The following is a 21,528-nucleotide window of genomic DNA, read 5'->3' on the forward strand; positions in this document are numbered from 1 at the left end:
TGGCTGTTGGAATCACTATGATTTGAAAGGCTTTCGGTAAGTTGTACTGTATCTTTCAACATACCTTCTGATGTTCATTTGTGTTTACTTACTGTTAACTAGTAGTAAAGAGAAAGTAATGATCAGTTGATGTGCCACTTGAACTGAGGCGCTACAGCGATCCGTCACGTCACATTTAAGAGCTCCAAAACGGTATTTATTGTTTGAATGTCGTGAGAAAATTTGAAAGCTGAGACTTGAAAAGTAACCTGTTTTGTATTTTGTTTGTGTCAGGGTCATCTTTGCTTCACTTTTCACTGCATGAGAAAATGGATGTGTGGTGTGAGAACAGTGTCAATTAAGTCTCGCACTGAATGCGTGAGAGTTGGCAGCCCTGATCTTATTATGCTGTGTTCACACCAAACGCGAATAGAGTGTCTGGCGCGAATGATTTCAATGTTAAGTCAATGTAAAGACGCGTTTACACGCGTCTGGAGGTCTTGCGGCGCGAATGAGGCGTTTAGCGCGGCGCGGAAGACGCGAATTCGCCTCGTTCGCGCGAATGGTGCTTTTTGTGCATTTAGCGTTTTACGCGAATTCGCGTCTGACGCCCGAGTTGAAAAATTTTAACTTTGGCGTAAATTCGCGCCGCGTTAACCAATCAGGAGCCTGCTTGCTGCTGTGGCGGCAGGCCCGCCCGGAGTCACTCATTCAAAATGGAGGAACGACTGATATTATCAGTGAGCAGTCACCCAGAGATTTATGACACAAGTTCATACTTCAGACAGGAATAAAAAGGACCTCGCTTGGAAGAGTGTCGGTGAGGAGATTGGGCTACCTGGTAAGTTGTAAATACACGTTTTACTTTTGAGTCACGTACACGTTTATCGACCCGCGGCCTTCCCGCGACGCTGACCTCTACGCCGCTGTTGTGCTCTCCAGAGCAAATACAAAGCGGTAGCTCTCTCGATGAACGCACGATCAACATCAGCCATCTTGCAAACAGACAACCGCCTAGCACTTGCCCCTCCCACAAGAAGCGGATTTCGCCTCGGACGCGCGTCAATTTCGCTTCAAACGCTTGTTTTTTACGCGCGTCTATTTCGCTCTAGACGCGCGAATGCATTCAAAATGTTCAAGCGGCAAACTAGACGCGGTAGACGCGAATTTGACGCTCTATTCGCGTTTGGTGTGAACGCAGCATTAGAACACCTAAAATATGTTGCTTGTGAAAAGTTTTTTCTTCATGCAGTTGAAGGTACAGTACAGGTGTATGTGTACATGATCAGGAAACACCCTCCTGGAGTATTATAAATAACAATAACATTGTATTAGTAGGTCCAAAAAGTAGTAATATGTTACAAAATTATTGTTCATTTCTATAGAAGTGGACATTTTAATAAGGATCAAATGACTGAGTTCAGCTTTGAGAATGAAACTAACCTGTTTGTGTCTCAGTATCTTCTTGTTTCACTATGAATGTTTCTTCAATCTTCATTTCTTCACTCTCATCTTTAATAAACACCATCTTTATGTCTTCACTTTCCTCTTTAATAAACGCCATCTTTATAACAGTGTGTCACATGGATCTCAGTTGTTTCACCAAGAGCTTTTCTGTGTGTTCAGATAATCTGTCCTGTTTAAGATGAGAATAATAAACAGAAAGAAAAATAAATCACAACTAAATCTCTGGGTGTGTCTCAATCAGCTCCAATACAGTAGTCTGTGCACTGGTAAGGGAGTCAGTCAAAGTGAGAGTTAATGGACTTAAAGTAACTGATTAAGCCAAAAAAAAAAAAAAAAAAAAAAAATCAAAACAAGCACTTCAAATTATTAAAAGAACAAATTACAGACACTTCATATTGTTGTGATTTATATATATACTAAATTATTTTTTGATTAGTTTTAATAGATTACACTTTCATCAAAACAGTTACTATTGATTATTAATAAACGTTATTACACACGTTTGTTTTTGGTTGTTGTATTTACACTGTTTTGACCAGCAGGTGATTCGAACGATCTGAATCAGTGAATCATTTTACGTAGCAATTGATTCAGTTGACTTTTCAAAATCTCAGAACCGAATTCGTTTTAACGATACACTGATTCACTATGTATGGAGAGAAATGAGACGCACCTTTTCTTTATCTCATGTGTGACCAACTGATGTGTGACTCAAGGATTGATAACGTTCGTGAATGTTTTATAAAGCATTACAATGTTACATCCAATAGTAAAATATTCATTTAACAGTTCTTGTTAAAACTATAAAATTACCTAAACTGTTTGCAGTGATTAAACACTTTGAATACTTTAACACAGACCTTTCTCCAGCCGAATCACAGACGCAGGAGCGCAGCCTTATGACGTCAAATCGTCACTCCAAAATAAAAGTCGACTCACACGATTAAATCAGAAATTCACATACAAGAAATTTAACATATGTTAGCGCCATTCTGAGTCGAAATACATGTTTAAATGCATGTTGGTCAATGATGTGCTGAAAATAAAATGAGTTTGAACCACATCTAATGTGAGAATTTGTCTAAATAGCTAAAAAAAATAAACTTTTCAATAACAAACCAATTTTTGTTTAATGCAATGTTTTTGAAAGAGCTTTATCAAATTTAAAAATTATTATTTTATAATAAAGGGTTGTCAAATAAAAAATAAATCTTTATTAAGGCCACAGACTGGCTCAACATACATGTACACTGCAGAAATAGTATTTCAGATCTGTGAATATAAACTTTAACTCTTTGGGCCCGGCGCAGTGGAGCATGACGCAAGTGTTTTTTGCTTGATTCAGCCTGACGCAGTTATCATTTTCACTTCCTATGCCATGTTGTTTAAATAGCAAACATCAAAGCGTTTTTTCCCTATTGTGACGTATGTCCAAGTGAAACAAGAACAAATTTTAATTGATTTAGATTTTCAATTTTGGGCTTGATTTTGTCTATGAGGAATTGATTTTAATTTGTTGTTTGCTGTTGGTGGAAGATGAGAATTGGGTCAAATATTTTGGAGTATATTGGGAGAATTGAGTCAAATATATAGTTAACAAATATAACAATTTAAAAACCTGTGTTCCCTAAGAGAACTTTTGTGTCTTCATTCATTAATTCAACTTCAAGCCTAATAAGATGGACTTTTTTGAGTAAAATTTACTAGTTATGCTTAAAACAATGATCATTTTTAAAGTAAAACCTTAAACCAACAGAGCTGACCTTGATTGTGTTGATATTAATATCAATAACGGAGTTGATCACCCGTAGTTAAAAGACAAAAACTACAATATTTTCTGTCATTGTAATAAAGTCCACTGAGGCGAGTTGCAGTGAGAACCCATGTGCAACTTTATTCAAATAAATGTGATTAAAATAAACAAGGACTTTGCGACTTGACTTAAACATGAACAGAAAAAATAACACTTGGGGAACAAAGCTTGACAAGATACAATGGTAACATGAGGGCTACGCTCTCGCGGTATTTTGATGTCAAACACCGATCGGTCTGCACAGCACAGCTTCAAGTCCAACACACCTAATATAACGTGAATCAAGGGAAGCACATGACAAGATTAAATGACGGGTTAAGGGAATCTCAAGACAAACAGGAACCATGGCTATGACTCAGGGTTCCCACGGGTCATGGAATTTCTGGAATATCAAGAAATTTTAAAAGGTCTATTCCAGACATTGAAAGACAGGGAATTCTATAGATTTTTTGTCCATTTTTAAGTCAATTTAATTGGACAAAATTGGACATAGTCGTGTATTAGAGGTAAAAAATGATATAAATACTGTTCGGTTTCTCTCACAAACCGATCGTTTCGTGTCTTAGGGCATCAATGTGTCGTCACGAGCCGCAGGGTTTAATTTGGATTTGTCTAAACAAGCTTTATTTACTCTTATAGCCTAAGTCCCCATCTACTCCCATTATTTGGCTGACAGACAGCAGCGGTTTGATTTAAAAATCCTCATTTGTGTTTTACTGAAGAAAAAGTCACCTACATCTTGGATGCGCTGGGGGTAAGCAGATAAACATCAAAATTTCATTTTTGGGTGAACTATCCCTTTAAGACAATCTTAACCAGCCGCGACACGACAAAGGTTTCTATATTTCTGGGATTTTGCAGCTAATAGTTCAGGACATAGAGGGGGAACAAGGACATAAATGCACAAAAAAAGTATTTATTACTTACAGTTTGAACGTTGTTGTTTTCTTTTATTTATTTTCAAACTCTGAGGTAAATGATCCATTATTGCTGTCATAGTGGCTATTAAAGTCATGCAAAATGATATTCAAGCTCAAACCTTGTTAATATTAAGCAAAGCTCAAACAAGTGTATTTCATAAAGACTGTATGAGTCACTGAGTATGTATTTTGAATTACGTTTTATGGTTTAATTTTGTTTAGTTAAATTTTGTTTGTTTTCATGTTTAGCTGCGAACAGAGCCCGCCCACACGCGGTTATGATTGGCTGTGATGTATGATTTATTTTGTCGTATTGTAGCTTTGTCAAGTCTGATTAGGACACGGTAAGCTTTTAAAAAAATAAAAAATAAAACATAAAAAAGGACACGGTAAGTCGCCTTTTCACTGCACGATTGTCACATTTCGCCCCCTAGTGGAAGTCGCACAGAATTTTCAAAGTGGTTGTGCATAGCCGTTACCATTTGTTTATTCACCATGGTAGAATAAATTAATAAATGCACATTGGATAAACTACCAACATTACTTCTGAAGGAAAAATATTATGGGACTTAATTATTTAATAATTATTATTTATTTAGTTCAGACTTGATAATCATAACCATTGTACAGAAATAGCCTAGTGTCAAACAGTCTAAGACGGTCTGCAAAAACTAAATGTGAAGAAATCAAAAGACTGAATGAAGAACTTGATGAGAAACAACAACAGCGGCCTGTTTTTCCGTTCATTATAGGTCATGGAAATTCAGCTTTTTAGTTGGTGAAAGTCAGGGAAAAATCAGGGAATTTGACATTTGGCTTAGAGTGGGAACCCTGATGACTAACGTCAAAACAAAAGACATAGAACAGGAACGGGAACATGAACATGAAACAAAACCCAAAACCACATGTGACAGCCAGACTCTCTAACAGTTGAAGCCATGTTAAATGTAAAATCAACTATTAAATCCTATCAAATATATTAACTGCATATGTCTCATTCATTACTGATATGGAAAATAAAATGCCATAGCTGCTCCTTCACACCCTGGGCATGTAAATCATCCATCTGGTGCACCTTTTCCATGGCTTGCTTCAAAGAAGCTCCATGTGCCTTTTTTGAAGCCCTTGCAATGATTTGCAAGTCAGTCGTCCCAAGAAGTTTGAGTGTATGAAGCTTCTGCATAAGGTAGGAAAAGTTATATTTATGGGCTTTTTGTGCCTTTATTTGGAGAGGACAGTAGAGAGCAGACAGGAAAGCATTGGGCAGAGAGGACCTTGAGACAGGAATCGAACTCTGGTCACCGTGAACGCATTTGCGCCATATGTCGACGCACTAACCACTAGGCTGTTGGCACCAACACAAGGTAGGAAAAGTTGTTATGAACTTTACAGAGACAGGTTTCTCTGTCAGATATGGATCGTGCATACAACAGAAAAGTGCATATGACAGCTGACTTGATGGATTCTCTAGAAGGAATTTGCAATGAAGCTTTTTATGGTTTCATTTAGAGATTGCTTTTTTTACTTTTTCTGTTGTGATGGTTTGTTTTCTCCTGCAGTCAAGTGGCTGACGTCGTCTCTTAAAAATAATTCCTGTACCTTCTTTTGAAGCTTGTTTTGTGTTGATTGATATTTTCTACTTTGAAAAGTCAGTACACTTTGGTTCCTCTTGCCGAACTGCTTTCTTGAAACACCAAGTGAGGTCTGTTGTTTTTATAATCTTTCTTCACATAATTTGTGATTATAATCTGATGTATTCTCTCATTTTTTTTCATTCACATTCTCTCATATTATTTATTATGAAACAAGAGTTGTTGTGTTTTTTTTTCTTCCTATCTGGGAAGGGGATTCAGACATTGTATTTTCAGACAGTGGTTGTTTTCTTTTTCAGCAAAATCTTAATTTTTTCAATTTCTCTGTATAATTTGGAGTTCTCCTGTTTTCGTTTTTTTTTTTTTTTTGTCCTGACCTCCTTTGTTTAAAACAATAAAAAACAAATATTTATCTTGCATCTCTGTCATTTATTACTCATGTTGTTCCACACCCGTAAGTCCTTCGTTCATCTTCAGAACACAAATTAAGATATTTTTGAAGTGTTTTTCTTTTATCTCCCATAGAAAGCAACATAATTACTATCATTCATGGTCCAGAGAAGTAGTAAAGACATTGTTAAAATAGTCAACATGACTACAGTGGTTCAACCTTAATTTTATGAAGCAACGAGAATACCTTTTGAGCGCAACAACAGCGACTTTATTTAACAAATTATTCTCTCTCCTGTCATTCTCCTACGCAGTTTATATTTAGTACTTCCAACTGCTTTCAATTGAAAGTAGCTAAAACTAGTAGCTAAATGTTAGGGTTGTGGAAACAATATCGATTTCTCAATTTTAATCGGTTCCCATTTTTACAATCCGATATTGATTCTTAAATCCCAAGAATCGATTAGTCTAGACTAGTCTGTTTTCAGTTGATGAATGAGCAGAATATGTAGCGCATCCCATCCAATAAATCACAATAATCTTTGTGCTTTGTTACTTTGGATATGAAGCAAAGTCTCAGATTTCAAATTACGTCCATCTTATTATGAGATTCAAAAAATAAATACAGTTTTGGCGCTGTTTAATGTGACGTGACAGATTTACGCTTTAGCGCCTCAGTTAAAGAGAAGCGCATGTGATCATCCTGTCCTCTGCTTTAATACCAGTTACAGAAAATAAACATCTGAAGGTATGTTAAAATATACACTACAACTTACCGAAATCCATATAATGTCTTGTGTAAAAACTCAGTGTTTCAACCTCAGAAAAACGTAAATAAAACAGCTTGTAAACAATGTCACGTAGCGTCACATTTACCTCAGAAAAACACATTCAGTGACCATAAACTCATTAGTCAGCTAGAAAAAGTGAACTCTAGAAAGCAGCATTCTGATTAATATAGCTATGCACCATTACGTATTCATTATAATTTTCTTCAATATTTAATGCGTTTGAATAAATCAGTTATGACAGCTGTGATTTAAATGTTTATATTTCAGAAAAACAAATAGAAATATGATTATGTAATTCTAAACTTTATTTATTATTTAAAAAACACCATTGAGTGTAATTTAAGTGTTTGTATATAATTAAGTTAATTTAACCTTCAATATTATTATAGTAGTACCAACTGACTCCCATGTATAGTTTACAGCATTAGTTGATTTTTTTTCCTCTAGAAAAATTTGCCATGTACTGTAACTGAAATTCTACATCTAAAATAATCCATATTGAATCTAATAGAGTCGAAATCGTAATCGAACCGAATCGCAAGCGTGTGAATAGAAATCGAATCAAATTGTGAAAACTGTGTCTATACCCAGCCCTACTAAATGTCACTAGATGAAATCGTGATGTTAAATTCATTGATCTATATAAATATGAATAGAGTTCAATGGGCAAAATAAGAATCTAGATAAGGTTTGTCCAAGAGGTTGCTAGATTTGGACCTAAACTTTTGAAATAAGTCTCAAAAGAGGTGGGGAAGTTACTAAATCTAGTGACAAAATCCCTAAATTGGCAACACTGTCCACAGCTTCCTCCTGATTTCCTGTTCATTATCAGCCCAGTGAGTTCACCTGTGCCTGGCTTGTTACGGTGTTTGTGGGTGTGTGTGTATATATAAGACCTTTTGAGCAGTCTTTAAGTTCTTTTGTTTAGGCAGACCTTTTGTGTATGCACTGAATTACCTTGAGAGACTTTTTACCCAGATCTTTTGACCTGCTTTGTTTGAGAACTTTGCTTTATGTTATTGGACATTTTTTCTTGCGTCAAGTCATTGTGGATCTGTACCTTCTCCAGCCCTGCTTTTGATGTTTGTGTTTGTTCAAGAATGACATTAAGTAAAGTGTTTGTTTTACTCAAGTTCTGCCTCTTGTGATACTCTGCAGTTTGGGTTCATAGTGTAGTGGTTAGTGCTCTGGGCTACCAACAACACACTCTGGGTTTGAACCCCAGTCGTGATGAGAAATAGTTTCGTGAGGGCAGCTGGTACCTCTTGTTCACTTTGCTAACAGTGTATATGGGCATCATGTCTCTTGCCAAGCAGTGCGTTATGGAGTTGATGATTTCTTTATATCTCTGTGAAGACTTGTCATGTGGCATGACACTCACAAACACATCTGTAACGATGTACAGATTGTGCTTTTGTTTACTAGTATTGGCTTTCGCTGTTATACATTCATCATACTTTTCTCTGTGCTGTTTCAGGTGATGATATAAATTTGTTGTGTTGCCACATGATGTAGCAAATTTTATTTTGTACCTCTCTCTGCTCGGTGTCGGTTATCTTAGCCAAAATATCGCCATTTAAGTGAGGACAGCATTTTATTCTGTACGTCATTTCTGTACAGAAAATTATGATTTCTGTTATTTTTCCAGTAAATTATGCGATCTGAAGAATTTTGAGCGCTCACACACAGAAATTTCAATAAATGAAAAAAAATCTAATGAATAGAATGATTGAGTTCATGTTATTTTTCTATATTGTATAACAAGATGAATGAATGTTTGTATGAATGAATGAATGCTTTTAATCAAAAGTGACAGTAAATATTGTTCCAAATATTTTTATTTCGAATATAGTTGTTCTTTTGAACTTTCTATTAATATAAATATATAAAATATGAATCAGTTTCTACAAAAATATGAAGCAGCCCAGCTGTTTTCACTATTGATAATAATCAGAAAGCAGTACTTCATGAACCCCTATGATAAATACCTGGATAAAGGCCACAAACTCTTACTTCAGCTGCTGAAGATCATCATAGTCACTGTACAGGTACATTAACCCACTGAGAGTCCTGCTCCATCATTCATATATCAATTATACAGCAGCCTTAAATATTTAGATATTAAAGTCACACTTAAAAAGGTCCGAAAGTCATTGCATTTGATAACAAAAATATCAAAACGTGGTTATTTAATGCACTCACATGCAGAGATTTTTAAAGGTGTGCTCAGTCATTTTTTCTCTCATTGAAGTTTATCAATTATCCATTCACAGGAGATTTATTTATATTAGGAACCTAATAAAGATTATTGTATTTTACATGTAGCTGGTCTCATGAATGCAGTTATGTTGCAATTGCTTCTATTGTTAATCTCATTTGGATAAAAGCATCTGCTAAATTATTATATGTAATAATTATTGGACACTTAATCACAATCTTTTAATCTTTGGCAAATGGAAAAGATCTCTCTGATTCTCTCGCAAGAACTGAATTGCAGTTTCTCTATGTTTCAAGGCATATGATTGGCTGTTCTCTATATCACACTTTCATGTCCATGCGCTCCATGAACTCAGGATCAAAGCTTGATGATCAGTGTTATGGTACCAACAAAGTCTGATTGAATTGGTTTGGTTTTGTCAACTTGAAACTAATCCTGTAACCCTGAGTTTGTTCAACTAAAGCCAAGGTATGGGCCCTTGGCTTTAGGAGGAGGCAAATAACAATGTGGAAGGTGGAAAAAAGGGAAGAAATCCATCTCAACGTATGTATTGCCTAATGCCCAGGTGGCATAAACACCATAAAATACAGAAGTATAAAAGCAGGTTGATAGCAGTAGGTGTGTTTGCTGTTGAAGGTAGAGATGAGTTGTATGAAAAGAAAAGAAATCCTGTTCTTGATGCTAAATATAATATAATGTTACACTGTAAAAAATGAATGTGATTTTAACGGTAAAATATTGTAAAAAAAGGTTAACGGCAAGGTCCCGTATTATATACAGGGAAAAATTGTAAAAACTCTAACCAATTTTTACAGTAAAATGCTGTAAATTTTACAATTTTTATAAGTAAAAAAGACAAAATCAATGTATACTTTACAGTCAAAATCTGTAAGCTGATGTTCCTACAATTCCCTGTGAGACACTCCACATTTGAAAGTATATTGTTTTTAAAAAAATCATGTTTCTTAATAGTTTTTGTTACCAGTTATGTACATTAGGGTTTTATCTTCTGTTGTTTAATGAATGTTTATTGCATTAAGTATTGGGTAACCATGATGGTGTTTTGCGTTTGCGTGAATGACTCTTTGCACATTCTTTACATTTAGTATATACTTCAGCTTGTGGAAAAGCTACTTGTGATAACTTGTACACTATAATTACTCTAATTAAAGGTATATTCAGTAGTACTTTAGTGTGCATAAAGTATACAAAATACCACTATTGCTTAAATTGATTTTAAGTGTAGTCTGATAAGGTAAACCAAATACAAAAGTGTTTCATAAGTTTCATAAATTACCTAAAAGTGTGCTTTAAACACTTAATTTAGTGGATTTTTATATATACTATCATTAAGTTCTATTTTAATGGATTTTCATGAAAAATACAGTAGAAATGTATTAATTACAAGTAAAACACTATTAACATATACTTAACTATGTTATAGTTAGGGAATATTAACATAGTTACAATTTTAACATAGTTACAATATATTTTGTATATATTATATTTTAATTCATGTCTATTTTCTATGTCTGAGTTGTAACGAATGTAGCGGTTATTACTAAATTTATGGATGAAATATGAATATAATAATTCATAAGGTTATGAATAAATTATGATTCATATATCGACCCAACGGGGAATTAAACATATATTGTGAATCAATTACAACAAATTATAATCAATTACATATATGATTAGTTCTGGTTTAATAATTATTTAGAGAAACTGTTCGTTTGTCCAGCAAACTAAGTCCCTCACAGAATATTATAAACAGAGTTATTCTCTGGCCATGAAAATAACTAAAGCATAAAGCGATCGAAAAACGTTAAAGTGACTTGGTCTTCAGTTGAAAGAACGAACAGAACAATCGAGCATGAATTAAAGTGTTTAATATATGCAGCTACGGCTACAGAGATTATACGTCTAAAATATATACAGAAGTATACACATATATATACACAAGAGTGAAAATGAAGAAAAGACATGGAAAGAAAGATGATCAAAGGATGGCAAATTCTTTGTTAAACCTTTTTGAGAGAGAGCCAGCACAGAAATCAGTTTAGACAAATTCAGATAAATGATAATACTTGCTTATTGGTTCAAGTCCGTGTGTAGCAGTTTCAATGCGCCTGGCTGGGTTGGTCCTTTCAGAGAGGGTTTCTCCGGCGGGGTTTTCAAAAGAGGTTTAAGCTTAAGTAACTTAGCCGAAGAGAGAGAGAGTCTAAGGAAGTGGTCCTCCCGAACTGCGCGCGTGGTTGGGAAGCGCGGTCACCTGAGGCGTCCGTGCACGAGGTGCTCGTGAGTCAGTCGGGAGACAAGGAGAAGAAGAAGAGCGCGAGTGAAGGTGTGTGTCGTTGTCTTTATGGAAACCCAAGCTAACACACCTTCTGAATTGTAGCGACCAATAGATGCGCAGCACTGTTTGGCGGGCAAAGTTGCTTTGTTTGGTCTCCTAGCTGAATTTGCATACTTGATGATTATCCGATCGGATTTCGGGATGGAGTACGTTCTTCACAGGATCATTAAACACATAGAAAAATGCATTTGTCCGTTTTGTGACATGTCTCAATGAATAGCTCAAGTCCGGAGCTTTAAAACGAGATCAAACTCGATAGGTCGGAAAGGCATAGGGAAGAAGTTATGGTTTACAGACAGAATTCCACTATTACCATGCACACTAGCACAAATACACTCCTTTAAACACTAGGAAACATGCATATGCTTCAAAATACAGGATGGGTATATGTTGGCATAATTTGTAGTTCACATATACAGTCAAAAATGTATGTTTGTGAGTTTCTGTATGTGTCTGTGTGTGTGTTTTTGTGTGTCCCTGTGTGTGTGGGTGTTGGAATGTGGATCTGGTCAGTCTCTGGGGGGGGTGCTCCTTTGAAGTCACGAAAGTCAGGAAGTTGGACTTTTCTGTTTAGCATCGCAGGCCCACAAACCTGCCGAAAGTCACAGCCGTCCGGCACCGATTTAGTGATTTATAAACAAAGTTCACCAGGTTAAAAGCGTTCTGAAAACTCCAAAGTTTATTGACTCTGAACGGATCCATCCAGGCGTTACAGAGTATATTTAAAAGTATGTGGAAAATGGGTTCAAATATACAAGTGGTAAGTAAATTATTATTTTTTTAAATACAGAGATAGTATATTAAAAGGACATTTTAGTTCAAATTCATGCTGTCTCAAAATAGCACAGTTGAGTACACTTAGATGTCCTTAAGATTGTCTTAAGAAGTACTGAAGAAGAGCTTTTAGTATATTAAGTACAAAAGTAGTGTGTGAAAATTGAGCACTTTAAGTACATTATAGAAGTGTGCTGAAATAAAAGTGTATTTTAGTGCACTTTTTTTTTTTTTTTTTTCACCTGGGTTATGCAGGATAATAAGCAACTAGTTACAAGTGATAATTGTTCCCCATACTGAAGCGTTACCTTATTTTCTACCTGTCAGGGAGATTATTAAGGATAAGGGCCTGCAAGGCCAACTTGCTCTCCAGCAAGCTTTAAAAATTACAAATAAATGAGGAAAACCTTAAAAGAAAATAAACATATTTTCAATATTCCCAGTACAAACACAACTGTTTTATATAACACAATTGTTATATAAATAAAACAGTGCAAGCTATATTAATTACGTTTGCTAATCTCAATCTTGCTATTTGATTAAAGGGGTCTTATCATGAAAATCTGATTTTTCCCATGTTTAAGTGCTATAACCGGATCTCTGGTGCATCTACCAGCACAAAAAAAAGGACAAAGGACAACACAGTAACCCAGTAACTTTGTATTGGTGAACCTTTCTCTGCAAGCGTGAGACAAATCGAGCTGTTCTGATATCACTCCCCTTGTGATGTAGGAAGGGGATTTTATTATAATATTACCGCCCCCATTGTTTTCTCACGCGACGAGTAACACTGTTCCAGCAGCTGTCCCGCAGTTTAGCTACAACTCTGATCAAACACACTTGAATGTCTTCAGTATTACTAAAGCTATGTGAAGGAAGGTGAGTTGTGTCAGAGAAAAACTCTGCAGGACAGCAGCACTCAGGAACGACCGTCCTTGAGCTTGTGATATGTCTCAGCTATGTAAACATTATCACTGATCTGCAAATGTCTATAATAGCAAACATATGAGTCTCCATAAACTCCTGGCATCTGAGACACTAAGGACCCAGTGGTGTAATTTTATTTATGAAGGAAATGTGTCCAGATAAATTCATATAGTAGTTTGTGTAAGTCATTAACACTAGAATGCTTCACACAATCATCAGTAAAACACAGGATTTGCAAAGAAGTTGATTCTCAAAGATGGATCAATACCATCTGATCCAATTTCATATATATTTATTTTGTGATGTTTGCAAATTGTCTTCCTGAATGTGTTTAGTTAAATGTGGCTAAAGTTTACCATTGTTTCTTACTGTATTCACGGAGCAGCAGCTCATTTGCATTTAAATCAACCCACCCACAAAAACAGCTTGATTTTGCTCACACCCAAATCAGGGCAAATTTGAAAAGCTTTAATAAATGATTCTGTGGGGTATTTTGAGCTGAAACATCACAGGCACATTCTGGGGACGCCAGAGACTTGTATTACATCTTGTGAAATGGGGCATAATGGGTCACCTTTAATACTGCTGTAGGGTTTGTGTTCACTATATTAAATTCTTGAGAAAGATGTGATACAAAAAAAGCTTTACAAGCCTACAAGATTTAATTTGGTAATCATAAAATCTATTGATGACTCAAACTCATATTATGTGTGCATCATTATTCTGAATATAGATGTTTTGTACCGACCCAATGTTGTTACTGATTCTGACACAGCTACCTCCTTTTGAAACCTTTAGACAAAAATCAGGGATTGATATTTCTTTATACTGTCTCACTGCTCCTTTAACAAACGACAAAATAGGACCATCACAATGCTCTTTTCACACATAACTTTTGGAAATGTCAATCTTAGAACCACCTCTAGATATTTCAGAAATCCTCCGTATAATCTGTGTAACAGGATGACATGTTCGTCTGACCAATCTTTTTAACTGTCCTAAATAATTCTCAAATGGAAATCCAGAAATGTTGTCAAGTGGACCATGGCATTTCACATCATCAAATAAGTGGACCATACCATGCACATTATAGACCACATATTCCTTGCCTTAGAGCTTCACAAAGTGTTCCACAAAAGCCACTAGTAATGTGTTTGCATATTCACACATTACAGAACATAAAGTGGGTAATAATTGAAGTTATCGTATACAGGAGTGTTTACAACATCATGAAGAACAAGTAATCCTGTGTAGAGTAAAAATCAGTCTAAGTTCTGTTGCCTTCCACCTGTTTTTTGTTCTTCTATAGTTTTCTTCTTCTTCTTCAATTGACCTTGGTTTACAAGCAAATTCTGATGGGCCGAATTCTTGATTCTGAGATAATTTGCCAACTTTCTGTGATGGCAAACGAGTCCATAGATCTAATAAACTGCATCTCACCAAGACAGACTAAATGCATATAATCATGAGGGAAACATGATACTGTTTATATCAATTTCAGTAAGTAGAGATCTAGTTCTGTGGTGTTCTTCATCACAAATACTTCTGAACATTTCCTTCGTTCTCAGGGCTGCATTGGTCTTGGGGAAAGTCATGTGCTTTTGTATGTAGACACCAGACTGTACACATTTATCACATGATGAATAACCAGTATGAGCCTTAACTCCCTTAACATATGCACAAATAAACTACAGAACTAATTTGTAGAAGTAGTTCCTTTCCTATATAACAGAATATAAAAAGTCTTTAATGTCGTGTTTGCGCCACTGCAGTAAAACAAACTAAAATCATAAGCGCGATAAGGCCTCCAAAATAAATTTTGCCTAGGGCCTTCACATGTCTAGAACCAGCCCTGCTGTGAATAAATGAGATATTCTCAAACTGTTTTATTGATATTTCTTTGCACTTTTCCCCATTGTTGCGGTTAGCAAACAGCGTTGCAATACCACGAGCGCCCCCTTCTGGACTGGAGTGTGGATTGCCTGTGACTGATTGTATGGTCATCTAAACTGAACTGAACCATGACGTCCGTACCGTACGGTTTGGGACAAATACATGTACCACACCATACAGTGGTCAAGTGCATCAAAAAAGTTGTCCTAAGAAGAAGAATAAAAAAATGAAAAAAAAAAAAAAAAAATGCAAGAAAAAAATACATACACCGCAAAAGCCAAATGTTAAATTAACAGTGATGCAGTTTTGACGTTAATGAGATAATAACTCATCATCACCACTGCATAAGTGGGAATTATGAATTTTCTGAAACAATGGAGCATTTTGCCTTTTGTAACACTTAAAAAGAAAGAGATTCTTGAGATTTGGGGAACTCGGGTACACCTGTGCTGTTTTCCACAGTAGCTGCTTTGAAACAATAAAGACTTGAATGGACTGCAAAATTGCAGATCTGGTGCATATCCATATCTCAATACTCCATTATCATTACTGTCATTTGTTGAGTTATTAAGAGGACAGCAAGTTTGAACGTCTGTGAACAGTATACTATTATTACTTTAATTTTAAAAGTATATCAAGGCCTAAAGTCTGTCTACATTTAGCTTTACACAAATGTTTGTATGTGTATTTTTAAGGTTTTATTTACCTTGAAATGTGATTCTCTGCTCACCAAGACCAGCTAATGAAAGCTCACACTTTTGCTGCTTTGTTGGGACCATTTCAGACAAATGATCACTCAAACGGAAAAATCTGTGAGTGTAGCTGGTCTGAATATTGCTCTTTTGGGCTGGAGATACTGAGGGTCTGAATGAATTTGATGTTCTGCACACAGCATGGCGACTTCTGCTGTTGGGGGGGATTGTAATTTGTAACCATCAATGATCATGATATTATAATCTTTTATGATATTATGAATTTGCAAAATGTAATTATTTAAGAGGGATTTTATTTCAGACTTCACAGGATTCAGTATTTATACACAGTGTCAATATCACTGAATCAATGTAAGATTAGACAAAGACTTCCTACATTATTGTTGACAACAACACACTGATTTGGTTTGACACTGGTTTGAGGAGTTCATTAGTGTATTAGTTATTTCTTGCGTTGAGGTCGTCTGTCCATCAAACACTGAGCAGCAGCAGCTCTATGACATCACAGAGATCAACAACTGCTGTACCGGATAAATCAGAGCTGTGAAGAAAGTCCTGAGTGTGTCTGCTGTTTTCAGTGGCTCTCTGATGTTTCAAAATATGGCTCTCAGTACTGTGAAGAACGATGCTCTATCAAGAGCAGAGTCTCACGTCGAGTCGTATGAGAACTCTCAAAGAGCTTTACTGCGCCAGAGGCTCTCAGCCGCCACCCAAGACTGCTTCAAGCTTGGGGCGAACGCCCCTGGACCGAGTGTCCCTGTAAGACCACGGGACCTGGACAGTGAGAGGAGACTCAAGAGGAAGCGTCCCAGAAGCCCTAGTGGTGGACACCAGAAAGCAGCTGACCTCAAGACAGAGAAGCAGAACTTTTCTCTTCGTTCTGCTGTAAATGAGTGTCAGGCACTGCTGGAGGGAAAAGAGCACAGAATCAAGAAAAGTCCTGTAAGGAAGAAACCTGAATGCTCTGTGGACGATTCTGCTTCTGAGGGTCCATCCAGGAATAAGTTTAAACATGACTTTGGGTCAACATTAATCAAGCCTCAGTACTGTGGTGGACACCAGAGCGGCCCGCAGATTCCTCCGGTGACTTCCTCATCTCACAACACTAGGGTATGAGCAGTCACTGGATTGTTTGTCAATGTATTGAATTTCTTCTAATACATAAAATACAGGAACACCGTCTTTGTGTTCAATTTGTTTGGACCCTTCATCTTTATAATCAAAGTTGATTGTATCTGATATAAAGTTACATCTGACTAAACACAATTAATAATATACAATCTTTCAGGTGTCAACGGTCACCCCCTTCAGACGAGATGAGCCCATCAAGACAGTGAATCATCCTGTGATGGGACACTATGGATTCACTCCTTCTCTGGAGGATTCATCCAAGAAGAGGTTCAACAGAGAAGGCATTGATCAAGTGTCGACTCTCGTCCCCCTCTGGCAGCAACAAACCATCGAGGACATGAAGAGGAGCGCTCAAAGAGAACGTCAAGAGGCTGCTCGTGTCACACATATGGGACTGGACTGCAACATCCTGGCCCACAGAGCAGACAGCCGAGTCCTTCAAATGTACAAGGAACTTGACAGAATGTGGCACTTCTAGCTCCTCTGGCTTCCTCTGAAAATGTAAGCATAAAGTAAGAAAAAAAATATATATGCAAGAAAAAAATTACAAATAAGTTGTGTTAAATTAACATTATTATAAGTGATTATAACTTTATAATCAGTTTTAAAGTAACACTGAAGTTAATAAGATAATAACTCATAATCACGACTACAGAAGTGGGAATTATGAATTTTCTGAAACAATGGAGCATTTTGCCTTTTGTAACACTTGAAAAGAAAGCATAATTATTGCTGTTTGTTTAGGCATCACATCTGAAGAACTGGCCAAAGTGCATCATGTGACCTGCCAGAGATCCTCCAGCTTTCTCTTGCAGTAAATGTCACTGGTGCCTCTTTCTTCAAACTTGAAAAGGTAGGGGATATGGATTTTATATAATTGATAATAGCAATTAATATCACTAAGAACTACATTGATACTGTCCCTGAAGTCATACTGAAACAAAGACTCCTCTTTTTTTGTCCTCAGATCTTCCCGGGAAAGCAACCGAAAATGATTCACTATGACAGCTTTTGAAGAGCCTGAAATTGTACATATCTGAAAGACAGCACAAGATGGCAGCAGCAGAACATTGTGACTTGGAATAATCATATGTGAACTACTTACCTGAGTCTGTGTGTCTCAGCACCATTTTCAATTAAAACACAAAACTTTTTATGCGTTTTGGCCATTCATTTACATGACAACAGAGTTTTGTGTGCTTGAAAACGCAAACTTTTGAAACCGGTTTCAAAGTGCAAGGTTTTAAAAGCGGTTTCCGTGTAAACAATAAAAACACAAATCTGTGAAAACGACATCATTCACATGGACATTACATATTCAGTCAGCAGAATACAGCGTTATTAAAGGTTTTCACAGATTTGTGCCCAACATGAGTGAGGGGATGATGCGTTATCTCATTAAATATCATTGGTAGAATTGTAGAAGTGGAGGATTAAGATCGTGTGGGTAGCTGAATTGAGATTGTGGTCTTTTAATAGTTAATCTTGCAGCTCTGCTTTAAAGGTGGGATAAAGATTTTCAAAAACACTGTTGGACATTGTTATTTGAAATCAACCCAAACAAACCCATCTCCCTCTTCATTGCTCCGCCTCAAACTCACTCTCCAATCCTATTCTTAACCACCCTGCTCCATGTAGGTCTCGAACCCCAGCCTGATCGCTGCTGCCAGGCGAGACAAGTGCAGTGAAACAGTATTCTCTAAAGGGTGTCAGTGTGCAGTAGTTTAACTGCAAAACTCTTACTATCTGGCCACTGTCTATCACAGCTGACACACAGCAAAATGCTTTACGAAAAATAAAGCACAGTTGATGAACGAACGACAAGGAAGCACAAAAAAATTAACGTACAGTACACAAGAGTAAATACAAAGTGTTCGTTGTTAGTCGCCAACAGCACAGCAGCTCCAGACAATCTAAACCCAGTGTTACTCACATTAGCGGGATCAAAGCAGCCTCCACATCTGTTTTCATGCCTTCGCACTTAGCTCTCTCCAGCGCTGGAAAGCAGTACATGTATTCTACAAACACTCTAAATAGGTATTAAATAAAGTATAAATATCAAAAAGTTTAAGGGGGAGGGGGGGTTGATGCTCTTGCTCTCGCTCTGGGTGACGAGCGTCAATGCGCTTCATTCGGGTTATGGAAGCCGAGAGATTTTTCAACAATAGCCTCGTTTCCACCGAAATTACCCGGAACAATTTGTCCCAAGAACTTTTTTTTTTCCTCCAGACCTGTTGCTGTTTGCATTTCCATAGCAGTCTAAAGTACTGTGCAGATAAGTCCGGTGATGTAGGACTGTGCGTGACTTTCCAGTTTCTGCTGGATTTTGTCCTCCATATATATAAGCCTAATAAAGCCTGAACCTTGTCATCAGTCCATCGGTCATATTTTTTAAACAATTATTTTAACACATATCTTATAAACCACATTTTATTAAATGCTTTTACAAAAAAAACAGTTTTTCTTAATAAACAATTATTTCATTAATATATCTTATAAACCACATAAGTTAATAATAATAATAATAATAATAACAGTAAATAACAGTTATATTGTTTTCTTAATAAACAATTTTCACACATAGAAGAGGTATACTTGTAACAGGACAATTGCATATTTTCCACAACAACATACACAAATCTATAGCAAGTCAAAAGTTAGGTATCATTTGATAGAACACTTTTTAATTTTTTTACAAAATATAAACTACATTACATTTGGACATTCTCATGCTGATAAAAGACAAAAGTACATCTAATTTTTATTATAATTTTATATATCTTTCTTATTTGACATGCAAAAATTCAGGAAGGAAATAAGATAGGAGGAAAACTATTCTCCCCTACATGTGAGCTGCATCTAGATCACATTTTGTGGGGATAGCATAAAGTAATCAAAAGTTACAGCATTTGGAACCAAGGAAGCCTTTTTGTTTAGCCCTTGACGCTCTCTAATGGGCATTTTTAAAATGATTTTAAAAGAGATTCCGTGAGAAATTTATCATGATCGACACAATGGATTATGTTGTTTTTGGGCTCATTTTAGGCTAATCATAAAAATCTGCTTTAAATGATGATGTGATGATCTATGATCTATACATTTTTCATTAAATTGTGAGCAAAAAGTGCCACGTGAAAACTACATATCCAGGGTATCCGCGGAGCATTAAGTCATGAAATGGATTTTGCGATAATTAAGGCCTTGAATGGCATTAAAAAGCATTAAATTTTATTCCTATAGGCATTACATTTTTTAGATAGTTTTGAAGAAAAATAATACTACCAAGTTTATTTTGAATAAAGCCTAAATAATTAATAACTTTGATTTGCTGTCGCAAAATATGTACATTGGTGTGATACGCACACGGAACCAGTTTGGTAATTGCCTCCGGCCGGTGCAAAATTGTCGTAACGCCGGTTTGGACAGCGGCGGGCTGGGACCTGGAGATGGAAGGCTGCATCAGTGTTGCCAACTTAGCGACTTTTCAGACCCCTTTTGCGACTTTTTTCCAAGAAACCGCGTTGTGGCAAATATACTGACTTGTTAACCTGATCTATCTTCCGAGACCAACCGGTACTGCCGCACGAGTGCGAGATCTTGCTTTCCTGCTGCATATAGCCAAAATCACTGCAAATGTCTATCTTATGTGTATAGTGATTTTGTCAGACAACATCTCTATTATTAATCAGGATTTTAGTGCTGGTTTAACATGTCAGGGCTTGAATTTTACTTGACCGGACAAGGACCTGATAAAACGTCAATACCAAAAAAACAACAACAACAAAAAAACACAGCAACTTGGGAATCACCAAAACACGAGTATGATTGATTTTATTACATCTAGTGTTAGTGGCGATCGATAGTGGATAATAATAGGCTGTATGTAGGCTACTGACGATAACAAGGTTGCGCTGTTGAGGCTCGCGCAGCATCTGGAGGAGAAATGGAAACATGAGCGAAGCGCACACAAAAAGAAGCTTGGTTAAACATACTGCGGTAAAAATTCAAAATGTGGAGTTTTTATAACTTCATACTGGTAAGCAAAACTACATGACCAAGAATGCTGTTTTCCTAAACAGGCTACCATCACGATTAAAAACGTGACACTGATTTCATACAATTCAATTAACAAATAGTTAATATTAAGCCACTTACATTTTAGAAGGAACATTGACTGTTTTTGTTCTATTTTATCAGCGAAAATAGTTTCAAACAAAGATCACAGCAGAACCAAGGAGCAACACTCAGCCTTGTTTTCGTTACTGAATGATTCAGCGTTTTAAACGAATCGGCCATTTGAATTAATCACTTGAATGAATCAATCAATGATCCACTCACCAAGACGGTTACTTGCCGCCACCTACTGGTGGTTTAGTTTAGGTATCATTTCCCCCCCAACATTTCATATTTGTATTTTCAAAAAATATTTAAAACAATCCCATAACATTATTTAATGCAGTTGTAATCAAAAAAAAAAATGTGCAAATTTACATAAGCTGCAATATTCTGAAAGAATATTGCTTCAGAACAAATTAATATTTCCACCACCACAAAAAAAAAA

General features: G+C 36.3%; 1 protein-coding gene across 2 annotated transcripts in view; it reads right to left on the reverse strand.

Moving 5' to 3' along the window:
* The window catches only part of LOC125245721 (gastrula zinc finger protein XlCGF57.1-like), an 85,893-nt gene extending 83,484 nt beyond the window's left edge, over positions 1-2,409 (reverse strand). Inside the window, exons 1-2 of one of the 2 annotated variants that reach the window (XM_048156437.1) lie at positions 2,307-2,409; positions 1,423-1,615 (exon numbers count right to left, since the gene is read on the reverse strand). In XM_048156437.1, coding sequence (XP_048012394.1) covers positions 1,423-1,543 — 121 coding nt within the window. In that variant the 5' untranslated portion in view covers positions 1,544-1,615; positions 2,307-2,409. The other variant, XM_048156439.1, reaches the window with a different exon arrangement.
* Between the last annotated feature and the right edge of the window lie 19,119 nt (positions 2,410-21,528).

The sequence above is a fragment of the Megalobrama amblycephala genome, linkage group LG14 (assembly GCF_018812025.1).
Source record: "Megalobrama amblycephala isolate DHTTF-2021 linkage group LG14, ASM1881202v1, whole genome shotgun sequence".
In the NCBI taxonomy this organism is placed as follows: domain Eukaryota; kingdom Metazoa; phylum Chordata; class Actinopteri; order Cypriniformes; family Xenocyprididae; genus Megalobrama; species Megalobrama amblycephala.